The sequence below is a fragment of the Grampus griseus genome (assembly GCF_964374135.1).
Source record: "Grampus griseus genome assembly, chromosome: 9".
NCBI classification, from domain to species: Eukaryota; Metazoa; Chordata; class Mammalia; order Artiodactyla; family Delphinidae; genus Grampus; species Grampus griseus.
Window position 1 is genome coordinate 60,880,708 of NC_139003.1, and position 20,750 is coordinate 60,901,457.

The 20,750-nt window shown below is 33.3% G+C and overlaps 1 protein-coding gene across 3 annotated transcripts in view; it reads left to right on the forward strand.

The window, feature by feature from the left end:
* The window catches only part of MIOS (meiosis regulator for oocyte development), a 42,108-nt gene extending 21,929 nt beyond the window's left edge, over positions 1-20,179 (forward strand). For all 3 annotated transcript variants that reach the window (XM_082662421.1, XM_082662422.1, XM_082662420.1), the window contains exons 6-12: positions 1,840-2,009; positions 4,691-4,756; positions 6,326-6,484; positions 10,692-10,844; positions 12,498-12,702; positions 17,423-17,552; positions 18,708-20,179. In XM_082662421.1, the coding sequence (XP_082518547.1) occupies positions 1,840-2,009; positions 4,691-4,756; positions 6,326-6,484; positions 10,692-10,844; positions 12,498-12,702; positions 17,423-17,552; positions 18,708-18,804 (980 nt within the window). In that variant the 3' untranslated portion in view covers positions 18,805-20,179. The remainder of the gene's footprint in view (positions 1-1,839; positions 2,010-4,690; positions 4,757-6,325; positions 6,485-10,691; positions 10,845-12,497; positions 12,703-17,422; positions 17,553-18,707) is intronic.
* The last annotated feature ends 571 nt before the right edge of the window (positions 20,180-20,750 follow it).

The window sequence follows — 20,750 nt, forward strand, 5'->3', positions numbered from 1 at the left end:
CAGTAGAAGATATGTGGTGATGGAAAAAAGAATTGATATTTAAAGCCATTTCTAATTCTAATTTTACTATGACCTTAGAGCATGATAATCCTTGTCTTGTGTACCTGGAAAATTTGGTGTTAGATTTAAACACCCATACTAACAATAGGGGAAAAGTATCTTTTCAGTGATTTGAATAACCTGGTTGAGGACTGGAGAAAAGATTTCTGTGAATCAAATATTCCTTTCCATTTGGAGATAAATTGTTCTAAGCAGGATTCAAAGAAGATATTCCTTTGTTGTTGTTTCTTAATGTTAAAGTCAGAAAGAGTAAAACAAATACCGTATGCTAACACATATATTTGGAATCTAAAACAAAAAAAAAGGTTCTGAAGAACCTAGGGGCAGGACAGGAATAAAGATGCAGGCATAGAGAATGGAGTTAAGGACATGGGGAGGGGGAAGGGTAAGCTGGGGACGAAGTGAGAGAGTGGCATGGACATATATATACTACCAAATGTAAAATAGATAGCTAGTGGGAAGCAGCCGCATAGCACAGGGAGATCAGCTCGGTGCTTTGTGACCACCTAGAGGGTGGGATAGGGAGGGTGGCAGGGAGATGCAAGAGGGAGGAGAAATGGGGATATATGTATATGTATAGCTGATTCACTTTGTTATAAAGCAGAAACTAACACACCATTGTAAAGCAATTATACTCCAATAAAGATGTTAAAAAAATGAAAGGAAGGGAGGGAGGGAAGGAGGGAGAGAGAGAGAGGGGGGAGAGAGAGAAGGAAAGGAAAGAAGGAAAGAAAAAGAGCGGGGTAGGGGGAGAGAGAGAAAGAAAGAGGAAGAAAGAAGGGAAGAAAGAAAAAAGACTTTAACAGAGTAAGCACAGGAAGCAGGCACAAAATAACTTGGGGAAAATGTTTATAGAAATGAGGAACAGGCTATTAAGAACATAAAGTGGGAAATGCTGTTTTATTTGGAAAAAAAAAGAGTAAATGATTAGGATCAAGAAACCTAATAAAGTTGCTATAATAAATGTAGAAAACACTTAAGAGTAAAAGCTAAAGATGAATTTAATTTTCTCTTTTGAAGCTAAACTTAATGTTAGATGGCTAGGCAGCCGTAGGGCTGACTGCCAGGCTAGCAGCTCATCAGCAGCCGTATAAACTGCTAAGAACAAATGTTTAAAAGACTATCGGTAACAAATGCTTTGTTGCAATTATGTCTGAATACAGTTCTGTGATCATTCTGATAGTTAATTTTTCCTGGAAAAATTAAAAGTATAATACTATAATAATAGTTAATTTGGTCCTAGAAAAATTAAAAGTATAATACTATAATAAGAATGCTGAAATATTGGCTTTCAGTACTTTGCTGATAAAACATATACATAAGCATGAGCATTATATATGTAGGAATAGGAAAACAAATGATTTTGAAAATTGTAGTCCTGAGATACAATAATATTTACTATCAACACTTTGAAACATCTCCACATAAATTAACTTGTTCATGAAGTTGGCAATGATTCTGATAGTATTGCTTCACTACTCTTCATTTAGGTCCTAAGCTAACATACTGTGTAGGAATCTGTCTGGGATGAAAACTTGAGAATTAAAAGATGTGCTTGTCCTGCACAGGATTTGCAATATGGGTAGAAGTTTTATAAAAATGGAAATTTTTGCTTGTGGTTCTTGCCAGATATTCTAGTCTGTGTCAAAACCCTTATTCTAATGGTCTTATTTTTCTGGGGGGCAAATTCACCCTCTGATCTTTATTTGTTATCGTTGAAGAACTAGGAGACATTAAGCTTTTGATTACTTTGATTAGCTGTCTCTTTTTAATATGCAGGTGATCTGAATCTTAATGTGGTAGCAATGGCTTTATCGGGTTATACAGATGAGAAGAACTCACTTTGGAGAGAAATGTGCAGCACTTTACGATTACAGTTAAACAACCCGTATCTGTGTGTCATGTTTGCATTTCTGACAAGTGAAACAGGATCTTATGATGGAGTATTGGTAAGCTAATTTCTGTTTCATGAGACTCTCCTTTTAAGATAGGAGTTTTTAATCTAATTTTGTTAAAATTTTCAAATGTCAGTTGCATAAAATAATGTCATATTTCGATGCATTTTATATTGTTTAAAATAAGGTATCTTAAACATTTGGAGTTAGCCGATAGCAAACTGAACTTGATTTTTTTTTAATGGTTTTAATGATATAATTTACGGACATTGGAGGAATAAGATTTTATCCTTTAGCTTAGGAACTGAGCTCTAGAACTCTACAACTATAGAAACATGCATATTATATTGAAATATAATCTTTTAAATGTGTGTATGATGTTTTTGTTTTTGGCTTTTTTCTTAATTAAGTAAATCAATACATGATCAGTTATGGTCAGGATAACCATGTATCTTGTCTGAGTTAGTATTTGTCATTCACAGACATGTACCAGATTGGAGGATAAATTATATGATCACACTACTTACAGTGGACTATTTTATTTTTTCACTATTTGGTCTTTTCATTGCTTTTTGTTTTTTTTTTTCCTCTCCTGCTTTAATCACTTATGAACACATCACCAAATAGGTTCTTTATCACAAAGTGCAGAAAGAAAGAAGTGAGGGTTGCTTATCAGTTTTAGTTATTGGGTTTTAAGCTTCACCTTAGTCCCACAACTTTCTTGGCATTTGTTGGGCTTCTTTCTAGCCCTGAGAAGAACCTTCTAAGGCAAAATGTATTTCTATTTTTTTTTTGCAATTGTAGCATTTATTGGGTTGGCTAAAAAGTTTGTTCATTTTTTTCTGTAAGATGGCTCTAGTAGCACTTTTAACTTCATTCGAAACAATTTTGTTAGATTGTATTGTGACTGTAATAGGCACCTGGAACAGTTCTTAGTTCAAAAAGATAAAAAGTTTTGGGAAGATGGAATTATGAAGTTGCCTGAAAAATGGCAGAAGGTAGTAGAACAAAATAGTGAATACATTGTTCAATAAAGTTCTTGGTGAAAATGAAAAATGTGTCAACTTTTACTTAAAAACTGAGGGAACTTTTTGGCCAACCCAATATTATAAAATACACATTGATAATTGATTTAAATGTCAGTTCCAAAGAATTTATAAAAACATGTATTTTATTGAGATAAATGAATGAATATGTTAATAAATGTTGTTAGTGTCCATTTTGACAATTCTGTATGTGTTTTGTTCATTACTTTTAACGAATTACTATTGAACCTTTCTAACCACTTCAGATTAATATCCAAGAGCATGTTGGGGTTTTTTTGTTTTGTTTTTACAATTATTACTCTCTGTTGTTAAACAGAAGACTTTAAATGTTGCATCTTGAAGAAATAAAATGATACTTTTAGGAAGTGGTAGAGGACAATGAAGACTAGAAAAAGAAATGGATTGTTCAGATTTTAAATTGATAGAGAAGTATATTGTCTAAATGTTAAACTTCTGTATTTTCAATTAAGTGACCTATTAAAAATACCTTCTTTTCTTACACCTAAATAAGTAAGGGATATCATATCTTGAGTAGGAAGTTTATATTGATATTTCCAAGCTGTTTCAGAAGTGTCCCTGATTATACTTTATATGTAAATAATGATAATTATCATTGTTCTTTTTAAAAAATTATTAAGTTATAGTAATCTAGTGAAAAGTTTTGAATTGAGAAATCAGAAGGTAAAGGTCTGAGTCCTTGCTCTGCCACAGTTACCTTAGCTGGTCAGTTAACTTTTGGGAGTTTTAGTTTTTTCAGCTGTAAAATGGGACAGAGAATATTTATAACTCTTTCCAGATCAAAATTGTAATACATGCAACATAGTCTAAGAGTTAAATCTAATTTGTATGAAATATATCCCCTTTTTAGGGCAGAACCATATTTTATAATTGAGAAAACACACTAAGGTATCAACTGAAGTGAACTTACGTTTAAAGGAGGAAAACTATATTTCATGGAAGACTTCAGTGGAAATAGGATCCTTTATCTACCCTTAAACTATTTTTTACTTATCACAAAATTAATTGTATCTTTCTACATTTATAGTAAACACTTTTCAAAATAGTATTTTACATTATTGACAAGTATACAAAAATTTAAGAATTTATCATAATGCCTCTTATTTTGCCACAAACCACCTATATAAGAGTATTTTACAATAGCCACAAAAGTGTGTCTATTTACTTATAAAGTATGTTTTAAAATTTTGTGTTTAGAAACATGTATTGATATTCTTTCTAAATCCTGAGCTGGTATATTTACTGGTCATTCATAGATTTCCTAGACTTGTTGATTAACTTAGAAGCCAAGGAAAGATTTCCTCAGTTTCACTAAAATTAATTTCTATGATGAAAGGACTACATGGCATCTTAAATTTGATAAACTGTTCACCATTGCTTCTGTTTTATGTTAAAGTTATATAAGACAGAACTGGAATTGTTTTAAACTAAATTGGTCAGTTTAAGAGGTAAATCTTTACTTTCTACGGACAATAACCTTAACACTGAGTTTCCTGAGAGTTACATTAAGAAAAACATCTTAGGTGATCAGTGGCTCTGCCAGTATATACACAGTAACCTATTAATACATTTGAAAATCAAAATATATATTAGGTATACAATACCTAGTCTGCAAAAATTTATAACTCATAGCACCCGAAAGTAACTCCTTGCTTTTTCTCTTCTTTTCAGTATGAAAACAAAGTTGCGGTACGTGACAGAGTGGCATTTGCTTGTAAATTTCTTAGTGATAGTCAGGTAAGAACTGATTTAATTCCATATTTAAAGTGATTAATATTTACTGTCGGGCTTCCCTGGCGGCACAGTGGTTGGGAGTCCGCCTGCTGATGCAGGGGACACGGGTTCGTGCCCCGGTCTGGGAAGATCCCACATGCCACGGAGCGGCTGGGCCCATGAGCCATGGCCGCTGAGCCTGCGCATCCGGAGCCTGTGCTCCGCAACGGGAGAGGCCACAATAGTGAGAGGCCCGCGTACCGCAAAAAAATATATATATATATTTACTGTCACTGGATTAAGAAACTAATCTTTATGTATAAATATGTATCTGTGAGGTTTATATATAAATTCTTCTAAAAAGTGAGGTAATAATTTCTTATTAGATTGAGCTATTATAAACATGTATCATACCTAAGTTTACTTATTTAAGAATGCTGATTTAACAAGGACCTACTGTATAGCACAGGGAACTATACTCAATATCTTGTAATAATTTATAAGGGAAAATAATCTGAAAAAGGATAGATATATATGTGTATAACTGAATCACTTTGCTGTACACCTGAAACTAAAAACATTGTAAACCAACTATACTTAAAAAAATGCTGACTTAATATTTTAGTTTATTTTTGCTTTGGTGAGTGAGATTAATCAGTAGATAAAGATGTTAAACTCACCTCTTAGTGATGCTATCAAAGGATTCCTTCAGTTTTTAATACAATAAACAGCTAGTAGGTGAATATGCTATGTAGATAGTGAGAGAGAAATGCACATAAGCAACTAGTAATATGTTGTGCTGAGTACTACAATAATGAGAAAGTGCTGGGGAACATAAAGCCATCTTGGCTAGAGTTTGGGGTAGGATAAAGTCAGGCAAGACCTTATAAGAAATGGTTTGTTTTTGTGTTTGTTTAGGATAAGATTGTAAAGCTTTATAGATCAAAAAGCTTTATAGATCAAAATCCCAAAAGAGATTTACAAGTTCTTTTTTTTAAATTTTATTGAAGTACTGTTGTTTTACAGTGTTGCATTAATTTCTGCTATACAGCAAAGTGACTCAGTTATACCTATATGTATTCCTTTTCATATTGTTTTCCATTATGGTTTATCACAGGAGGATATTGAATATAGTTTCCTGAGCTATACAGTAGGACCTTAATGTTTATCCATCCTATATATAATACAAGAAATGGTTATTGTTGGTAATCTTGAAGTTCCCTTCCAACTCAGATTCTGTGACTTTATTACTTCGTACTGTATAATAGACATCAATAACTTTGCAAAATAATAAGGACAGTTCTCTTTAAATTTAAAATAGTAAACCCTCTGTGGATCTTTTATAGAACAATTATCAAAAGATTGTAAATACCTTGCCTTTTTAAAAAAATATTTTAAATGATCATGAATGCTGTATTGTAATTTATAATAGATGCAGACTTCTTAGAGATCACATATCTAGATTTTTACACGGGCTTTTGTTTTAAACTGTTTTCCCTTAAGAGTAAAATTGTTTCAAATGTAGAATTTATGAAGCAGAAAATACAAATAGTCAAATGGATTGCTTTAGAAAAATCACTTTGAATTTTCCAGTTAAATAGGTACATCGAAAAGTTGACCAATGAAATGAAAGAGGCTGGAAATTTGGAAGGAATACTGCTTACAGGCCTTACTAAAGATGGAGTGGACTTAATGGAGAGTTATGTTGACCGAACTGGAGATGTACAAACAGCAAGTTACTGCATGTTACAGGTTAGCGCAACCTGGTGGCAGCAATATTTTAAGGAAAAAAAAAATGCTTAGCCTTCTGTATTTTCTTCCCTCACTGAGTGGATATGCCCTGTTGCTTGCTGACGATCTTTAGAAGACGTTTAGCTTTAAATCACTTGATCTACAGGACTTCTGCCTTACCTTACATCCCTAAGCCTCCTGCATTGGGTTATCTGGGTTTTCCTTTCACTTTGAGAAGTGTCAGTCTTGAATTTATGTAAAGCTCAAACGGAGCAGAGACCTCTCTTAGTTTTCTCCAGTTGTTGACAGAACAACACCTTCTACAAAGAGATTGCCTTTCCCAGATCTGAATTACTATACATTTTTCTTGAAATACAGAAGGCAAGTTGCACACAGCTCTCTTAATTCTCATTATTCCCTTTTATTATCTCATTTCCTCATTTATTAAATGGGCATGATTTGCTATAATTGGTCATCTATTTTCTCTCAGTTTTTACTGTCCAGTGGTTAAAAATGGATTCCTGGCAAAGATTCCCTACTACTTTGCTTTTGTTGGAAATATGGTGACATTTTAGAGCTTTTTCCTGAGATTTCCTGTGGCCCTCCAGCTAATCTTATCCTTCTTAGTGTTCTCTTTCCTGTCCTTATCCTTTTATACAATATGATAGCATGCTGCATACTGGCTAAGCAAAGTAAAATGCCCCCTTCCGCCACCCTACCTTCTTATGAACAAAAGTAGATATTGATTGGCCCACAAACCACAATGTAAACTTACCCTAAGGTAACAGGCCACTGACCATGGAAGAAATGGTGTCCTTCTATTGTATAAGGTATCATTGTTTTCTTACTGAAATGAGTTCACATTTGTTAAACCAAGCTGTAGATGTATGGCTATGGAATGCAAATGGTCGGTAACCTCTTAACAAGGTTTATAAAATACATTTAAAATGCGGTGTGTAGGGCTTCCCTGGTGGCGCAGTGGTTGAGAGTCTGCCTGCTGATGCAGGGGACACGGGTTTGTGCCCCGGTCCGGGAAGATCCCACATGCCGCGGAGAGGCTGGGCCCGTGAGCCATGGCCGCTGGGCCTGCGCATCCGGAGCCTGTGCTCCGCAACGGGAGAGGCCACAGCGGTGAGAGGGCTGTGGTGTGTAATTGAATCCATTTCCATAAAATGGAAAATGTGGCGTGTAATTGAATCTTGCTTTAAAAAAAAATCTAGTCTGATGATCAGCTGCCTTTGAATTGAGAAGTTCCCTCCATTTATATTTATATGGTCAAGATTTAGTCTATCATCTTGCTATTAGTTTTCTATTTTGCTTTTTCTTCTTCCTTTTGTTTTTCTGTTCCTTTCTTGCCTTCTTTTGGGCTAATTGAATATTTTAGTATTTCACTTTATCTATTAGCTTTTTAGCTATACCCCTTTTCATTATCTTCTTCTTTTGAGTAGTTGCTATAGGTCTAACAATATGCATCCTTAACTCATCAGTCAGCATTTTACCTCCTCTTACTTTACATTTCACACCTGATACATCATGCTTCCTACTTCACCTTTTCTCTTTCTTACCTCACACCTGACACTTTCCGCTTTTTGCTTCATATTTCATGTTACAACAGTGTAATTCCATTTACAAATCCCCCTCCTTTGTCTTATTGTCTTGTATTTTGCTTCTACATCCATTGTAAACTCCAACTTAGTGTTATTATTTTTGCTTTGAACAGTCAGTTGTCTTTTATGTAAATTATGTGAAGACTGAAAACATGGGCTTTTATATTTATTATTTACCATGCCTGGTACTGTTTATTCCTTACCAGAGACTCAAATTCCATCTCATATTGTTTCCCTTTGGTCTTTCTCTTTAGCATTTCTTATAGTTCACATTTACTGGGGACAGATTCTCTCAGCCTACTTTTAATTGAAAATGTCTATTTCACTCATTTTCTTTCAGCATTTCAAAGACGTGGTTTCACAGTGTTCTGGCCTCCATTGTTTCTGATGAGAAGTCACATATTACTATCCTTGGTTTCCCTATGTAATGCTTCATTTTTCCTTGGGCTGCTTTCAAGATTTTCTTTTGAAGCGTAGTTGTGGTTCTTTTTATCCTGCTTGTGATTCACTGAGGTTCTAGGATCTGCAAGTCAGTGTTTTTCATCAGATTTGGGAAGTCTTCAAGCATTATTTCTCTAAATATTTTTTTCTGCCTCAATCTCATTCCCCTTCTTGGACTATTACTGCATGTATATTAAACCATTTGATATTGTCCCACAGATATCTGAGGCTCTGTTTATTTTCCTTTCATCTTTTTTCTTCTGTTCTTCAAATTGGATAAATTCTTTTGATTTGTTAATTGGTTATTCTGTCACCTTCTATCTGATGTTAGGTTTTCCAGGGAATTCTTTAATTTCAGTTATTGTACTTTTTAGTTCCAGAGTCTCCATTTTTTTATAGTTTATATTTTTCAGCTCAGAGCCCTATCTGTTTACTAATTAAAACACTATTTTCCCCTAAGTCTGAATAATAGCTGCATTTAGATCTTTACTTACTCTAACATAAGGGCTATTTAAGGTTTAGTTCTATTGACTGCTTTTTTCCTTTACTTTGAAACACATTTACCTGTTTCTTTATATGTCTAGTGATTTTTTTATTGAATACTGGCCATTGTTTGCAGTATATTATAGACATCTAGGTTCTTTTCCTTTTTTCTGAAGAATGTTGGTTAATGCTTTTGGAAGTTTAGTTACTTGCTGATCACTTAGGTCTTACATTTTGTTACTGTGGGAAGCCCATGGCATTTCCCAAGCTCTTCTAATTTTAATTTGGTCAGACTTAATCTCTGAACTGTTTTCTCTGTAGACTTTTTCAGACCTTGATTTTAAGTTTTATTGGGGCGGTTCTAGAGAAGACTTACCAAATATTGACCAGATTATTTCGTAGTTTATCCTCACTGCCGTGGAAGGGGAAAGAGTAGGGTATGAAGATTTCTGATTTTTCTGTGAATTTTCTTTTTAAATCAGGGATCGTATTATACTTTAGTACTTAGTTCTGCCTAGTTGGTCATAATTAGGACTGTAGTAGTTTATTTTTTAAGAAATGAAGTTGTCAACTATGAGTTTTTCACATGTTCTTTTAGCTAAATTTAACTCTAGTAATTGAAATTAATACTTAATTACTAGGTGAAAGATATGCTTCTATTTTGATGGAATGTCTAAAGGTAGATTGTCTTTATTAGCTGTTATAGGTTTCTTCCCTTTTTCCATAAGATGCATGCTAAGTTGCCTCTGACATTTTACTTTCTCTGTGGCCCCCAAACAGAACTGGAAAAACTTGGCTTTAAATTAATGGCCGTAGCATCATGGGAGGTAGAGGCTTTCTCTACTTTCTTCATCATGTGAAGATAAGGACAATATCCTCAACAGAACTAAAAGCATTCTGCGAAAACCCAAAGCAAGCGTAGGTGAAATGAGGAATGTCACAGCTGCCAGGGAAAATACAGCTCTAGGAAAAGTCTTAGTGGCAAAAAAATTGAAGTTCTTAATGAGAAGGAATCTAAAGTAAATTTAAGGAAAAGGAATTGTTCCTTTTCACTGTGGCCTCGGGGCAAAAGAACTAAAAATTTTTGGTTCAGTGTTGGTTTTTTTCTTTCTTTCTTCTTTTTTTTTTTTTTAATTTGAAGGTGATAAATATATGTTTTAATTGAAGGTGAGGGAGAGAATAGGCAGTTTTAACTTTTAGATAAATAGGTATACAAAAATAGCATCTTAATCCACAATACATTGCTAGATATGAAGGACCAAGCTCAGTATTATTTTTAAATGTGATTGAGCAATTTTGGTGTGTATTTAGATGAGATAGTAAATATATTTTGTGAACCTAGAGGTTTTAATTGTTGCGACAAAAAACATTTGCGTCTTTTTTTATTGCATTCAACTAGGAAGGTGAATTGATTGCTCTTAGGTATTTACACCTAAATAAGAGGTAGAAAATTACATTTCCCTGGCAGGATATAATGGTATATACAGTGCATATTTATGTCGTTGGTAGAGGCCAGCTTAAAGTAAATTAACGAAGCTTCCATCAGTTATTTTATCTGTATCCTCATTAGGAGCCAGCTTTTGGCAAAAAAAGAGGCCTGTTTCTTCCCATATGACACATACTCGCATGTTGCCTAGAATCTTCAGGCTTACCCAGGAAAATTTTAAAAACTGAAATAATTCATGTTTTCTTTTTAGGGCTCTCCCTTAGATGTTCTTAAAGATGAGAGAGTTCAGTACTGGATTGAGAATTATAGAAATTTATTAGATGCCTGGAGGTTTTGGCACAAACGAGCTGAATTTGATATTCACAGGAGTAAGTTGGATCCCAGTTCTAAGCCTTTAGCACAGGTAAGTACATTGTTTTGGAGAGAATCAAATTGTAACATGTACCTAATAGCCCAGCCAAAAAATAGAAGTGTTTACAGCATGTTATATAGGGTAAATTGAGGGTTCAATTTAATAAATTGTTATCAATATACTCATTCTTTTGCTCATGTTGAGTTCCCATGTCTTTATCTATCCCAGAGTGCACTTTGTCCTTAATCTTCCTGTTTTTTCGATCGTGCCACTTCCTAACAATCATCTCAGTGACTTGGGCTTTAGTCTGACACAGAGCAAACCACAGCAGGTCTAGAGCATCTTAGGCAAACCTAAATCAGTCCTAGGGTTGTCCAAGGATTTCTAATACATTCCAAGATCTTTCAGAATCTAAACTAGTGTATGTTCTTACACATTCCACTTACATATTGACACTTTCTTCACTGTTATATGTAATAAGGCAGGAGTTGTTTCTTTAACAGTATATATATATATATATATAGATAGATATATATGTATGTATATATGTCTAATTAGACATAGAAATTTATTTTTCTCTAAGCAGTAGTTTAAAAAAACATGAGATCAGCACTGTATATAAAATAAACCACAAGGATTTACTGTATAGCATAGGGAATATATTTGCTGTTTTGTTATAATCTATAATGGAAAAGAATCTGAAAAAGTATATATATAACTGAATAACTTTGCTGTACACCTAAAACTAACACAGTATTGTAAGTCAACTATACTTCAATTAAAAAAAAGCAACGTGGGCTTCCCTGGTGGCACAGTTGTTGAGAGTCCGCCTGCTGATGCAGGGTACACGGGTTCGTGCCCTGATCCGGGAAGATCCCACATGCCACGGAGCGGCTGGGCCTGTGAGCCATGGTCGCTGAGCCTGTGCGTCCGGAGCCTGTGCTCCGCAATGAGAGAGGCCACAGCAGTGAGAGGCCCGCGTACCGCAAAAAAAAAAAAAAAGCAACGTGAGATCAATTATTACATAAAGCACTTGACGTGAAATCACTGTGTCTGAGCTCAGACGTTAAATATCAGGTATATGCTCCATGTGAGCACTGGATGGTGCTATTTTCTTATTTTAGAAATTTGAGAAATTACTGTTTGTATTAAAACAACCTGAGTATTAATCAAATAGCAGTACATGATAATATTTGTTACTAATCTATATCATAAGTGTTCAAGAGTCTAGGAGTTTAATATAAAGGCGTAATGAACAGTTTATATTGCTATTATTCTAAAATTTTAGCTATTATAGGATCCTTAACTCCTTTTTATCTTAGGAAATGAGAGTTTTATTTACAAGAAAATTTTGTTTAGGAGATAATATCATTGAACTTGGTATCAAAAGTCATAATGGGATATTTTGTAATGTCCCAGGGTGAACTCTAAAATCCTTGTTATTTTTTTCTGTAGATCACAGTGATGTTAGGAAGAATATAACTAAACAAAGGTAACAGAGAAGAAGTATTCAAATAATATAACTGCTAAGTGGAAGTCTTAAATGAGAGCTCATCAACTTAGCAGATAAATTATTTTATAATACACAATAAAATTTAAAAATTATTTAAAAGTAATTTGTTAAGATCAGACTTTGATTATTTTATATTTATTTTATTCATAAAGTTTGCATTATATTTATTTCTCCTTTCATTTGTTTTATAGGTGTTTGTGAGTTGCAATTTTTGTGGAAAGTCTATCTCCTACAGCTGCTCAACTGTGCCCCATCAGGGCAGAGGTTTTAGTCAGTATGGTGTCAGTGGCTCACCAACAAAATCTAAAGTCACAAGTTGCCCTGGCTGTCGAAAACCCCTTCCTCGATGTGCACTTTGCCTCATCAATATGGGAACACCTGTTTCTAGTTGTCCTGGTATGACATAATTCTACAGTATACTTTTTGGAGCTGAAATTGTTTCTACATAATTGATTTAATGTTGTAAATAAAAGACATACCCGCTGGAGTTTATATTATTTCTAAGAGCAAGCCACTTTGCTGGCTTGAAGGTTTTTGTGTTCTCTATGAAATCTGTACATTAAAAGTAAAATCTATATCCATGATATCTCAGGTAATCTCACAGATGCTTGCCAATTTAACATTCATGAGAAGAGCTTAAATATTAAATAATCTTATAACATTTTCTTACCACTTTTTCTAAGAGGAGCTCCCTCAAATTTTATGTTTAAAAGTCACTGTGGCCCCATCTAGCAACAAATACTTTGTGTGCATAAAGAATTTTTGATAGTCTCAAAGCACTTTGACATTTTCTCTTATTTCATGTTCAAAATCTACCTGTGAAAATATGTAGAGAATGTATTAACCTAGAAGTCAGATCCCTTTACTTCTAAGTTTTGGTGTTGGCTTCTGCTATATTTGTCAGCTACCTAGTAAATATATATACTTTTTTAATGGTTAGAAATATTAACATTGTTTACTGCTTAAAGTAAACATATAGAGAAAATTTTTGAGAACAGTAGATAATTGAATATAATGTACCTAGTGGCTAGAAACATTTCAGCTATTTATATAACTTGAAAATGATGCTATAGTAAAAAATTTAATGAAAAACATTTGAATATCTGGCATACTGGTAAATGAATAAGGAATAAAGAACTGAGTATGGTATTAGAATGCCTGTTGTAGTTCTGGCTCTGTGACATTTAGTCGGTGACCTTGAGAGTCACTTTAACACTCTTACATATGAGGTGTTGGACTGGGAGATCCCTTCTAGTTGTGAAATTCTGGAATTCTGTTCTGTAGCTGGTTCTTGTAAATAGTCTGTTTTATTGTTACATTAACATCTGTGAAAGAGATTTGCTAGTATCATTAAGTTATTTTTCAACATAGTGCCTTTTTTTTAACAAATGCAATATGTGATGTTTTCAAATGCACATGTTAGTTTTTTTTTTTTTTTTTGCACATGTTAGTTTTGACTTAAGCTTTAATCAAGGCTTTTCATTTTTAACATTGCATGTTGATCACTTTTTTTACGTCCTTGATACAAATAAATAGAAAATAACAATTGGGAATAAAAATCTACTACAATGAAAGAACAAGGAGGCAAAATATAGCGTAAATAAGTTCTATGTGAACTGAGATACATAGAAATAGTTCAACTTAATATGTCTTTTGGACCATAAGCCTCAGGAAGCTGTAATGGCTAGAGTGCTGTTTCTTTTTGCTAGATACTAGCTTTTCAGTTTTTTCTATTTTTGAAATAGGTAAGAAAAGATAAAAGCAATTTTCTGGAATTTGAAGAAAATTAAATCATAAAACATTTTAAGTTCTCTGTTACAGAGACTGTTAATTTAACGAATATTCAACACCCAGGTTTATCAAGTCTTAACATTTTCTCATATTTGCTTCAAAAATTTTTTTCTAAATTTGCTTCAGAAATAATTTCTTTATATAGATTTGAGTACATGTTTAATGCACTAAGTTAAGGCTGATGTGCTAGGATGACTCAAAGATCCTCGTGGAGCTTATGGTATATAATGAGCATGGATAGCTAATGTAAAATAAGAAATTATATGTTCTAGAAAATAAATAGTAGTCCAGAATCTTTTATCTGTCATTTCAAAATCTCTAAAGATCTGAAAAGCCAAAAAAATTTTTTTTAATGAATTTACAATAATCTCATTTGGCAAAAGAAAAAGATCTGTTCAGAATTGACGTGAAGTTATTAAAGTTTTTATTTCTCTTGTTTATTTGTGAACATTCATATGTTTCACTGCAGAAATGCTAATGTGTTTAATTACAAGATGGTACCTCAGACTTTTCCTGGAGGTGTTATATAATATTTGCTCATTATTTTCCTAACATCCCCAAAGATTCCAAATTCTGAAATGCATTTAGCTCTCTGAGGTGAATAAGGGATATTATATAAAGAAAATGTTAGGAATTTTGAAAGAGGGTAACATTGCTTCTATCTGAAGCATGTCTGAAAAACCTCAAAAAGAAGATGCCATTTAAGTTGGTCCTCTAAAGTCTGATAGATTTAAATACGTGAAGATTTTAGGGAAGCCTATCCAGGTTGTAGGCAAAGAGTACAAAGCATGAACTAAGGTAAAGAGATTAGTGAAGTTGATAAGTACAGAGAGTGTATGGGAACTACCAAGTGCATCAGTGTGACAGAGCCTAGGAAACAGTGTAAGAAAATTAGGGGAGCCTGAATCTGATCTTTAAAGGCATTACTGAGCTGAGTTAATTACAAAGTAATAAGCATTTTCTTTTTTTATTCTGTAAAATCAGAAAAATCTGAGTTCCAGAATAAAATAGGACCTGATAGAAATCAAATGTTGGCTCATGGCAGTTTAAAGATTTAGGTATACAAACCTCTGTGTTGCTTTGCCTGCAATTAGAGATGGCATCCATCCATCATGCTTTGTGATCCAAATGGCCAGAATTTCCATAAGCTTATTTAACTGAGGGTTACAAATTTTTACAGTCACTTGTGCTTTGAGGATTGGAACTCTACTGAAACTGTCTCACTGAGTTTATAGTTATAATGTTTATGTTATAAACAGTAATATTTAGCATTAAAAATTATAAACGTTATTCAACAGTGTTTGTTTCGTAGCTGTTTTTCTAAGTGCTAGAAATGTTACAGTGAACAAAACAGATAAAAATCGCTGTCCTTATAGAGCTTAACTTCTAGGTATGATACATTTTTAAAAGTTAGATTATATATTCGTTTCTTTCTTACTCTTCTTTTTTTTATTATTATTGTTGTTGTTAGTGCCTAAGTGAAACTTTAGTTACCCTCAACTATTCTATAGCACTTTTCATAATTCACTATAAATCTTTTAAATTTAAAAGCTATTTGATCTTAAAATGCCTTCTCACATGGCAGTGAGGTAGAGCTGTTATTTTCAGCTTCATCAGAAACATAAGGATTAATTTGTTCTGGACTCAGTCTGTTTTCTCTTTGTATTCGAAGTTACAAAAACAAAGTGAAAATCACTAATGAGAACTATACACAAAGGTATAAAATACCTTATATTTAAAAGGTCTGTATTTCCTTTTTCTCTTCTCTCTTTTTCTCTCTTTCATTATTAATTGTCTTTATGAAACTTTTAGGAAGAATTTCAGTGTATGTACCTCTTAAATTCTTGAACCACCTTCACATCCTTTCATCTCCATACCATTAGCAAAAAGAGATGGGTATTTTAAATAATTGTTTACAAGACAATTGTGGTCATTACAGTGTGACCAGCAATGGCCCAGGTGAAATTTTGAACATAGCATTATGTCTTAATAGGTACACAGTTGCTTAATTAAACTTAATATTTTTACTTACTCATTTTTCTATTCTTGCCTCTAATTATATATGATCTTAAAATAATTTGATTTGCTGTTTTAGAACAAAATAAAACATATTAAGGTGGCCAAAATTAATAGAATGAGCATTTTTCAAGCACTAAAAGTTATGTAAATTTGTGTGTAGTTGTACATGTGTAAATGTACATGTGTAGTAACACATTTTTCTTCAAGTTTTTGTGAATAACAGATGTATAGTAATGTACTATACATGTACATCATGTACAATGATAAATCAATCATCAGTGAGTCTTTTACTCTGCTTTAAGATAGCATTGTCTATACTAGTGCCTTGGATTGTTTCTCCCTACTTCATACCACCTCTTTGGGCTCTTCCCAAAGGTCATTACTGTCCTAAATTGTGTGTTAGTTTAGTCTCTTGCTTGTCTGTATAGTTTTTTTTACACGTTTACTGTCGTCTGTGTTTTAAATTCTATGTAAATGAGTCATACACATATGTCCTTCAACAAGCCTTTTTTGCTCAACATTGGAGTTGGGGTTTTTTCTTCTTTTTTTTAGTTTCAATTATGCTGATTAATGTAGTGGTCATTTATTCCTTTTTTTAATTACTGCTTTGTATTCCATTTATGACTACACAAATTTTTCTATTCTACTATTGATGGACACTTGGTTTCCAGATTTTTACTGTTATGAACAGTGCTGCTATGAACATTCCTACATATGTCTCCTTTTACCATACACAGAAGTTTCTCCAGTGCATTTTCCTAGATGTAGAATTGCTAAATCATACTATTTGGTAATGTTTTACTTAGGATTTTATGTCTGTTCAGGAGGAAAATTGGCCTATAATCTTTCTCATATTGGCTTTGTCTGATTTTGTTAGCAAAGCTGTACCCACCTCATGAAGTGCATTGGGAAATTGCCCCTATTTTCCTATTCTTTGGAAAAGTTTGTGTAGATGAAAATTCCCTGTTCTTTCAGTGTTTGGTAGAACTCACCTGTAAACTGGACTTGGTATTTTCTTTATGGGAAGTTTTTTAAACTACTGATTGTTTCTCTAAAATTGTTCATTCAGATTGCTTCTAAGTGGGTTTGATCATTTCTATTTTTCCATTTATTATTGACTATTAAAAATATAAGGAAACTGGTTATTTGGTATATTTTTCAATCTAAACTAGATTCTAGCATTAAAATTGCTGTTTCAGTATGATATGTGATTTGTATTTTGACATAATATTAGAAATACCTTTTAAGAAACTTTGAATAAAGTATTATGATATAGTTAATGAAGATCACTGTCTTTAACCCATAGGAGGCTCCAAATCAGATGAAAAAGTAGACTTGAGCAAAGACAAAAAATTAGCTCAGTTTAACAACTGGTTTACATGGTGTCACAATTGCAGACACGGTGGGCATGCTGGACACATGCTTAGTTGGTTCAGGTAATCAGCACATTCCTTCTTCTTTTAATTAATTAATTCTTTTAGCTGCATTGGGTCTCGTTGCTGTGCGCGGGCTTTCTCTAGTTGCAGCGAGCGGGAGCTACTCTTCGTTGCAGTGCAGGGGCTTCTCATTGCAGTGGCTTCTCTTGTTGCGGTGCGCAGGCTCTAGGGCGTGAAGGCTTCAGTAGTTGTGGCACGTGGGCTCAGTAGTTGTGGCTCGCGAGCTCAAGAGCGCAGGCTCAGTAGTTGTGGCGCACGGCTTAGTTGCTCCGCGGCATGTGGGATCTTCCCGGATCAGGGCTCAAACCTGTGTCCCCTGCATTGGCAGGTGGATTCTTAACCCCTGCGCCACCAGGGAGGTCCCCATTCTTTCTTTAATAGGCTTGGAGTTAGAGGAGATAAAGCAAATGACCTTTTAAATAGTTCAGATTTATACAGCCAAAGGATGAATTTCTTTTATACTGTCACTTAAGTTAACAAAGGTGGTGTGAACATTTCTATCACTAGCCTATGTAATCTTAAACTATAAAATTAATACTTGTGTAAGAAATTGTTTAAATATTATGTATGGGTTAAATATTTGAAAAGCATTATTTAACTTTACTTGAGGAAAGGATATATTTGCAGTTTTTTACGACTGACCGAATATCCTATCATATATAATATATAGTATGTAACTGGATTCAATGATAGAATACATGTCAAACTCCTATATTAGTTATCTCATAAATAAGTTTGTTATGTAGTAAGTATGCACTTCATACAGTGGAGACTCAAGACCATATTTAACTTTTACTTTGAGTAGTATCAGTGGCCCTGTACTCTTCAGTGCTATAACTTTTACACCCAGTTTGTCACATTGGTTTTAATTTAAACTCTGAGCACATCCCTGTCACATTCATAACTGTAAATGAGATAGCTTATTATATATTTAGAAAGTAATGCTGTTCATTTTTCAGTAACTTGCTCCCCATGTTCAGGCTAGCACTCATTGCTAGTTTAATGCTTTTAATGCTTTTTGTCTTTGGGTTTTAATTCCTGTAATTTTCAAATGACATTTGAAAAATTGCATTATAGATATCGATAGGTATATAGATAAATGTATGTATGTATGTGTAATTTAGATGTTTAACTGTGACTTGACCTATTTTTCAGGGATCATGCCGAGTGTCCTGTGTCTGCATGCACGTGTAAATGTATGCAGTTGGATACAACAGGGAATCTGGTACCTGCAGAGACTGTCCAGCCATAAAATGTTATCCCCTAAAGAGGAACCTTCAAGTGTGGAGCTTTCTGATAGATGTCCTTCATAGCTCAGAAACATACCTCAGAACAAGTCACTCATGACTTTCCTGTAATGGGAAAATAAATCATTCTATCAAATCACCAATTTGATGTTTGAGTGATTTTGATGTACTTCACAGAGACAAATGCTGCTGAAATGAACAGAGTGTGGGCATGAATTCTGTTCAGTAGGTTGGAAAAGTTCATTTTGGAAAGAACTTTTTAGGGTTTTGTTGAAATTATGAACACTGTGCAAACAGAGTTTCTGGAGTGACCAAGAACAGACCTTGGAACCATACTTTTTATGTTGCAATTGGTTATCTTTCAGTAAAATCTGTACACTTTTAAAATAGAATAATATGCCCAATTCAGTGATTCAGACCGTAGTTTAAGCTTACTCATGCTTAGATTCCTTCCAGATTAAATTTAAATTGTGGATTTTTACTTTTAGAATTAGAAAGCCCCCTACCCTACACTGGAGAATTATTTATCAAGGTATGATTGATATATATTTTTTTAAGGAGTCTCTTCTCTCATACACTTTCATTTTAAGATAAGAAATCTTTTGGCACAGACATTTATTGTCTTCCAAAGAAAAGTCAAAATTAAGAATGTATCTTACAACTTTTTCTCTTCTGAGGATAAAAATATGCACCATTTCAAGGAAACGTATAAAATTTTCCTTTTCAATCTTTTGCTTTCCAATGTCCTTATTTGTCTTCAAAGATTTCTGTCCTTGTTAATTTATCATCTTATGCTCATCATCTGGAAGCATTTGGCTGAATACAAAGTGTATACAAGTCTATATGTGACCAACCATTCAGCATAATCTACGTCACTATGTCCTACTGTCGGATTTCCTCTTGCAGAATATCCTGTTTTTTCTAAGGTAGACTTTGAGATGTTGGGGAAACCAGAGTCACTTTGGAGATAATTTCACCTTTAATGTAAGTTTCTTAAAGTAAGTATATTTGGGCCAATTTAGGGACTTTATTTTCAAATTTTATTTTTTCCCTTTTCACAGCTAGATAGTTGGAAGAGAAATACAAAGGATTTGTAGCATCATCTGACATATGCAGAGGACTGAACTGAATTTCATAGTTGAAGTTGTACTTATAGAAAAATAAAAAGTAAGCCTAAAAATTATCTTACAGATTTTGAAGAAAGAAATATCTTAAACAAGAATTTTAGAAGCTTTCACGTTAGCAGTTTTACCTGGTGAAACTAAGATCTGTTAGATTAATTTGAGGTATGACTTAAATCCTGAACAAAGGTGGATTAAATTTATTTTTTACTTTGAGATCTATTACAAAAGTCTCTTTTCTAGGAAAACATTGCATATCTACTCTAAACATCTCATCTAGATGACAATCTTTTGTTTAAAAGAAAGAACTGGGAATAGTTACAATCTTTTTTTTTTTTTTTAAACAAAGATTGTTATTAAGGGGACTTTTTCCAGTCTTCTAAGTAAATCTTACTGATTTCATTTTACTAAAACATAACCTTTACCTTTAAAGTTGCTTCAGTTGAAGTGTTTCTTTCAAATTTGCTCTGTCCAAAATATGAAAAGTCAGCTTTAGTGTCAAACTGTTATATACATTTTCATTTCTCCTTAGCTAAAGTAAGGTAAATTTTTGAATTGATGTTTAGAATAGGGTTATATCTAAAATACTTATAATTTTTGGAAGTACAATATAAGACATAAGCATAAAGTCTATTATATAATCTGCTTGTAATCACAGGATGACATTTTTAAGAATAACTTTATGCCTGTGTCAGCCTTCTAATATTTTCTGTGAAACCCAAATATTCATATAAGATGTCTATTATGCTTGTTTTGCACTTTATTGTATGTGGAACATGAAAATAGACTAATTTTTTCATTTTTATTACTTGGTCACTAATATTTGGGTT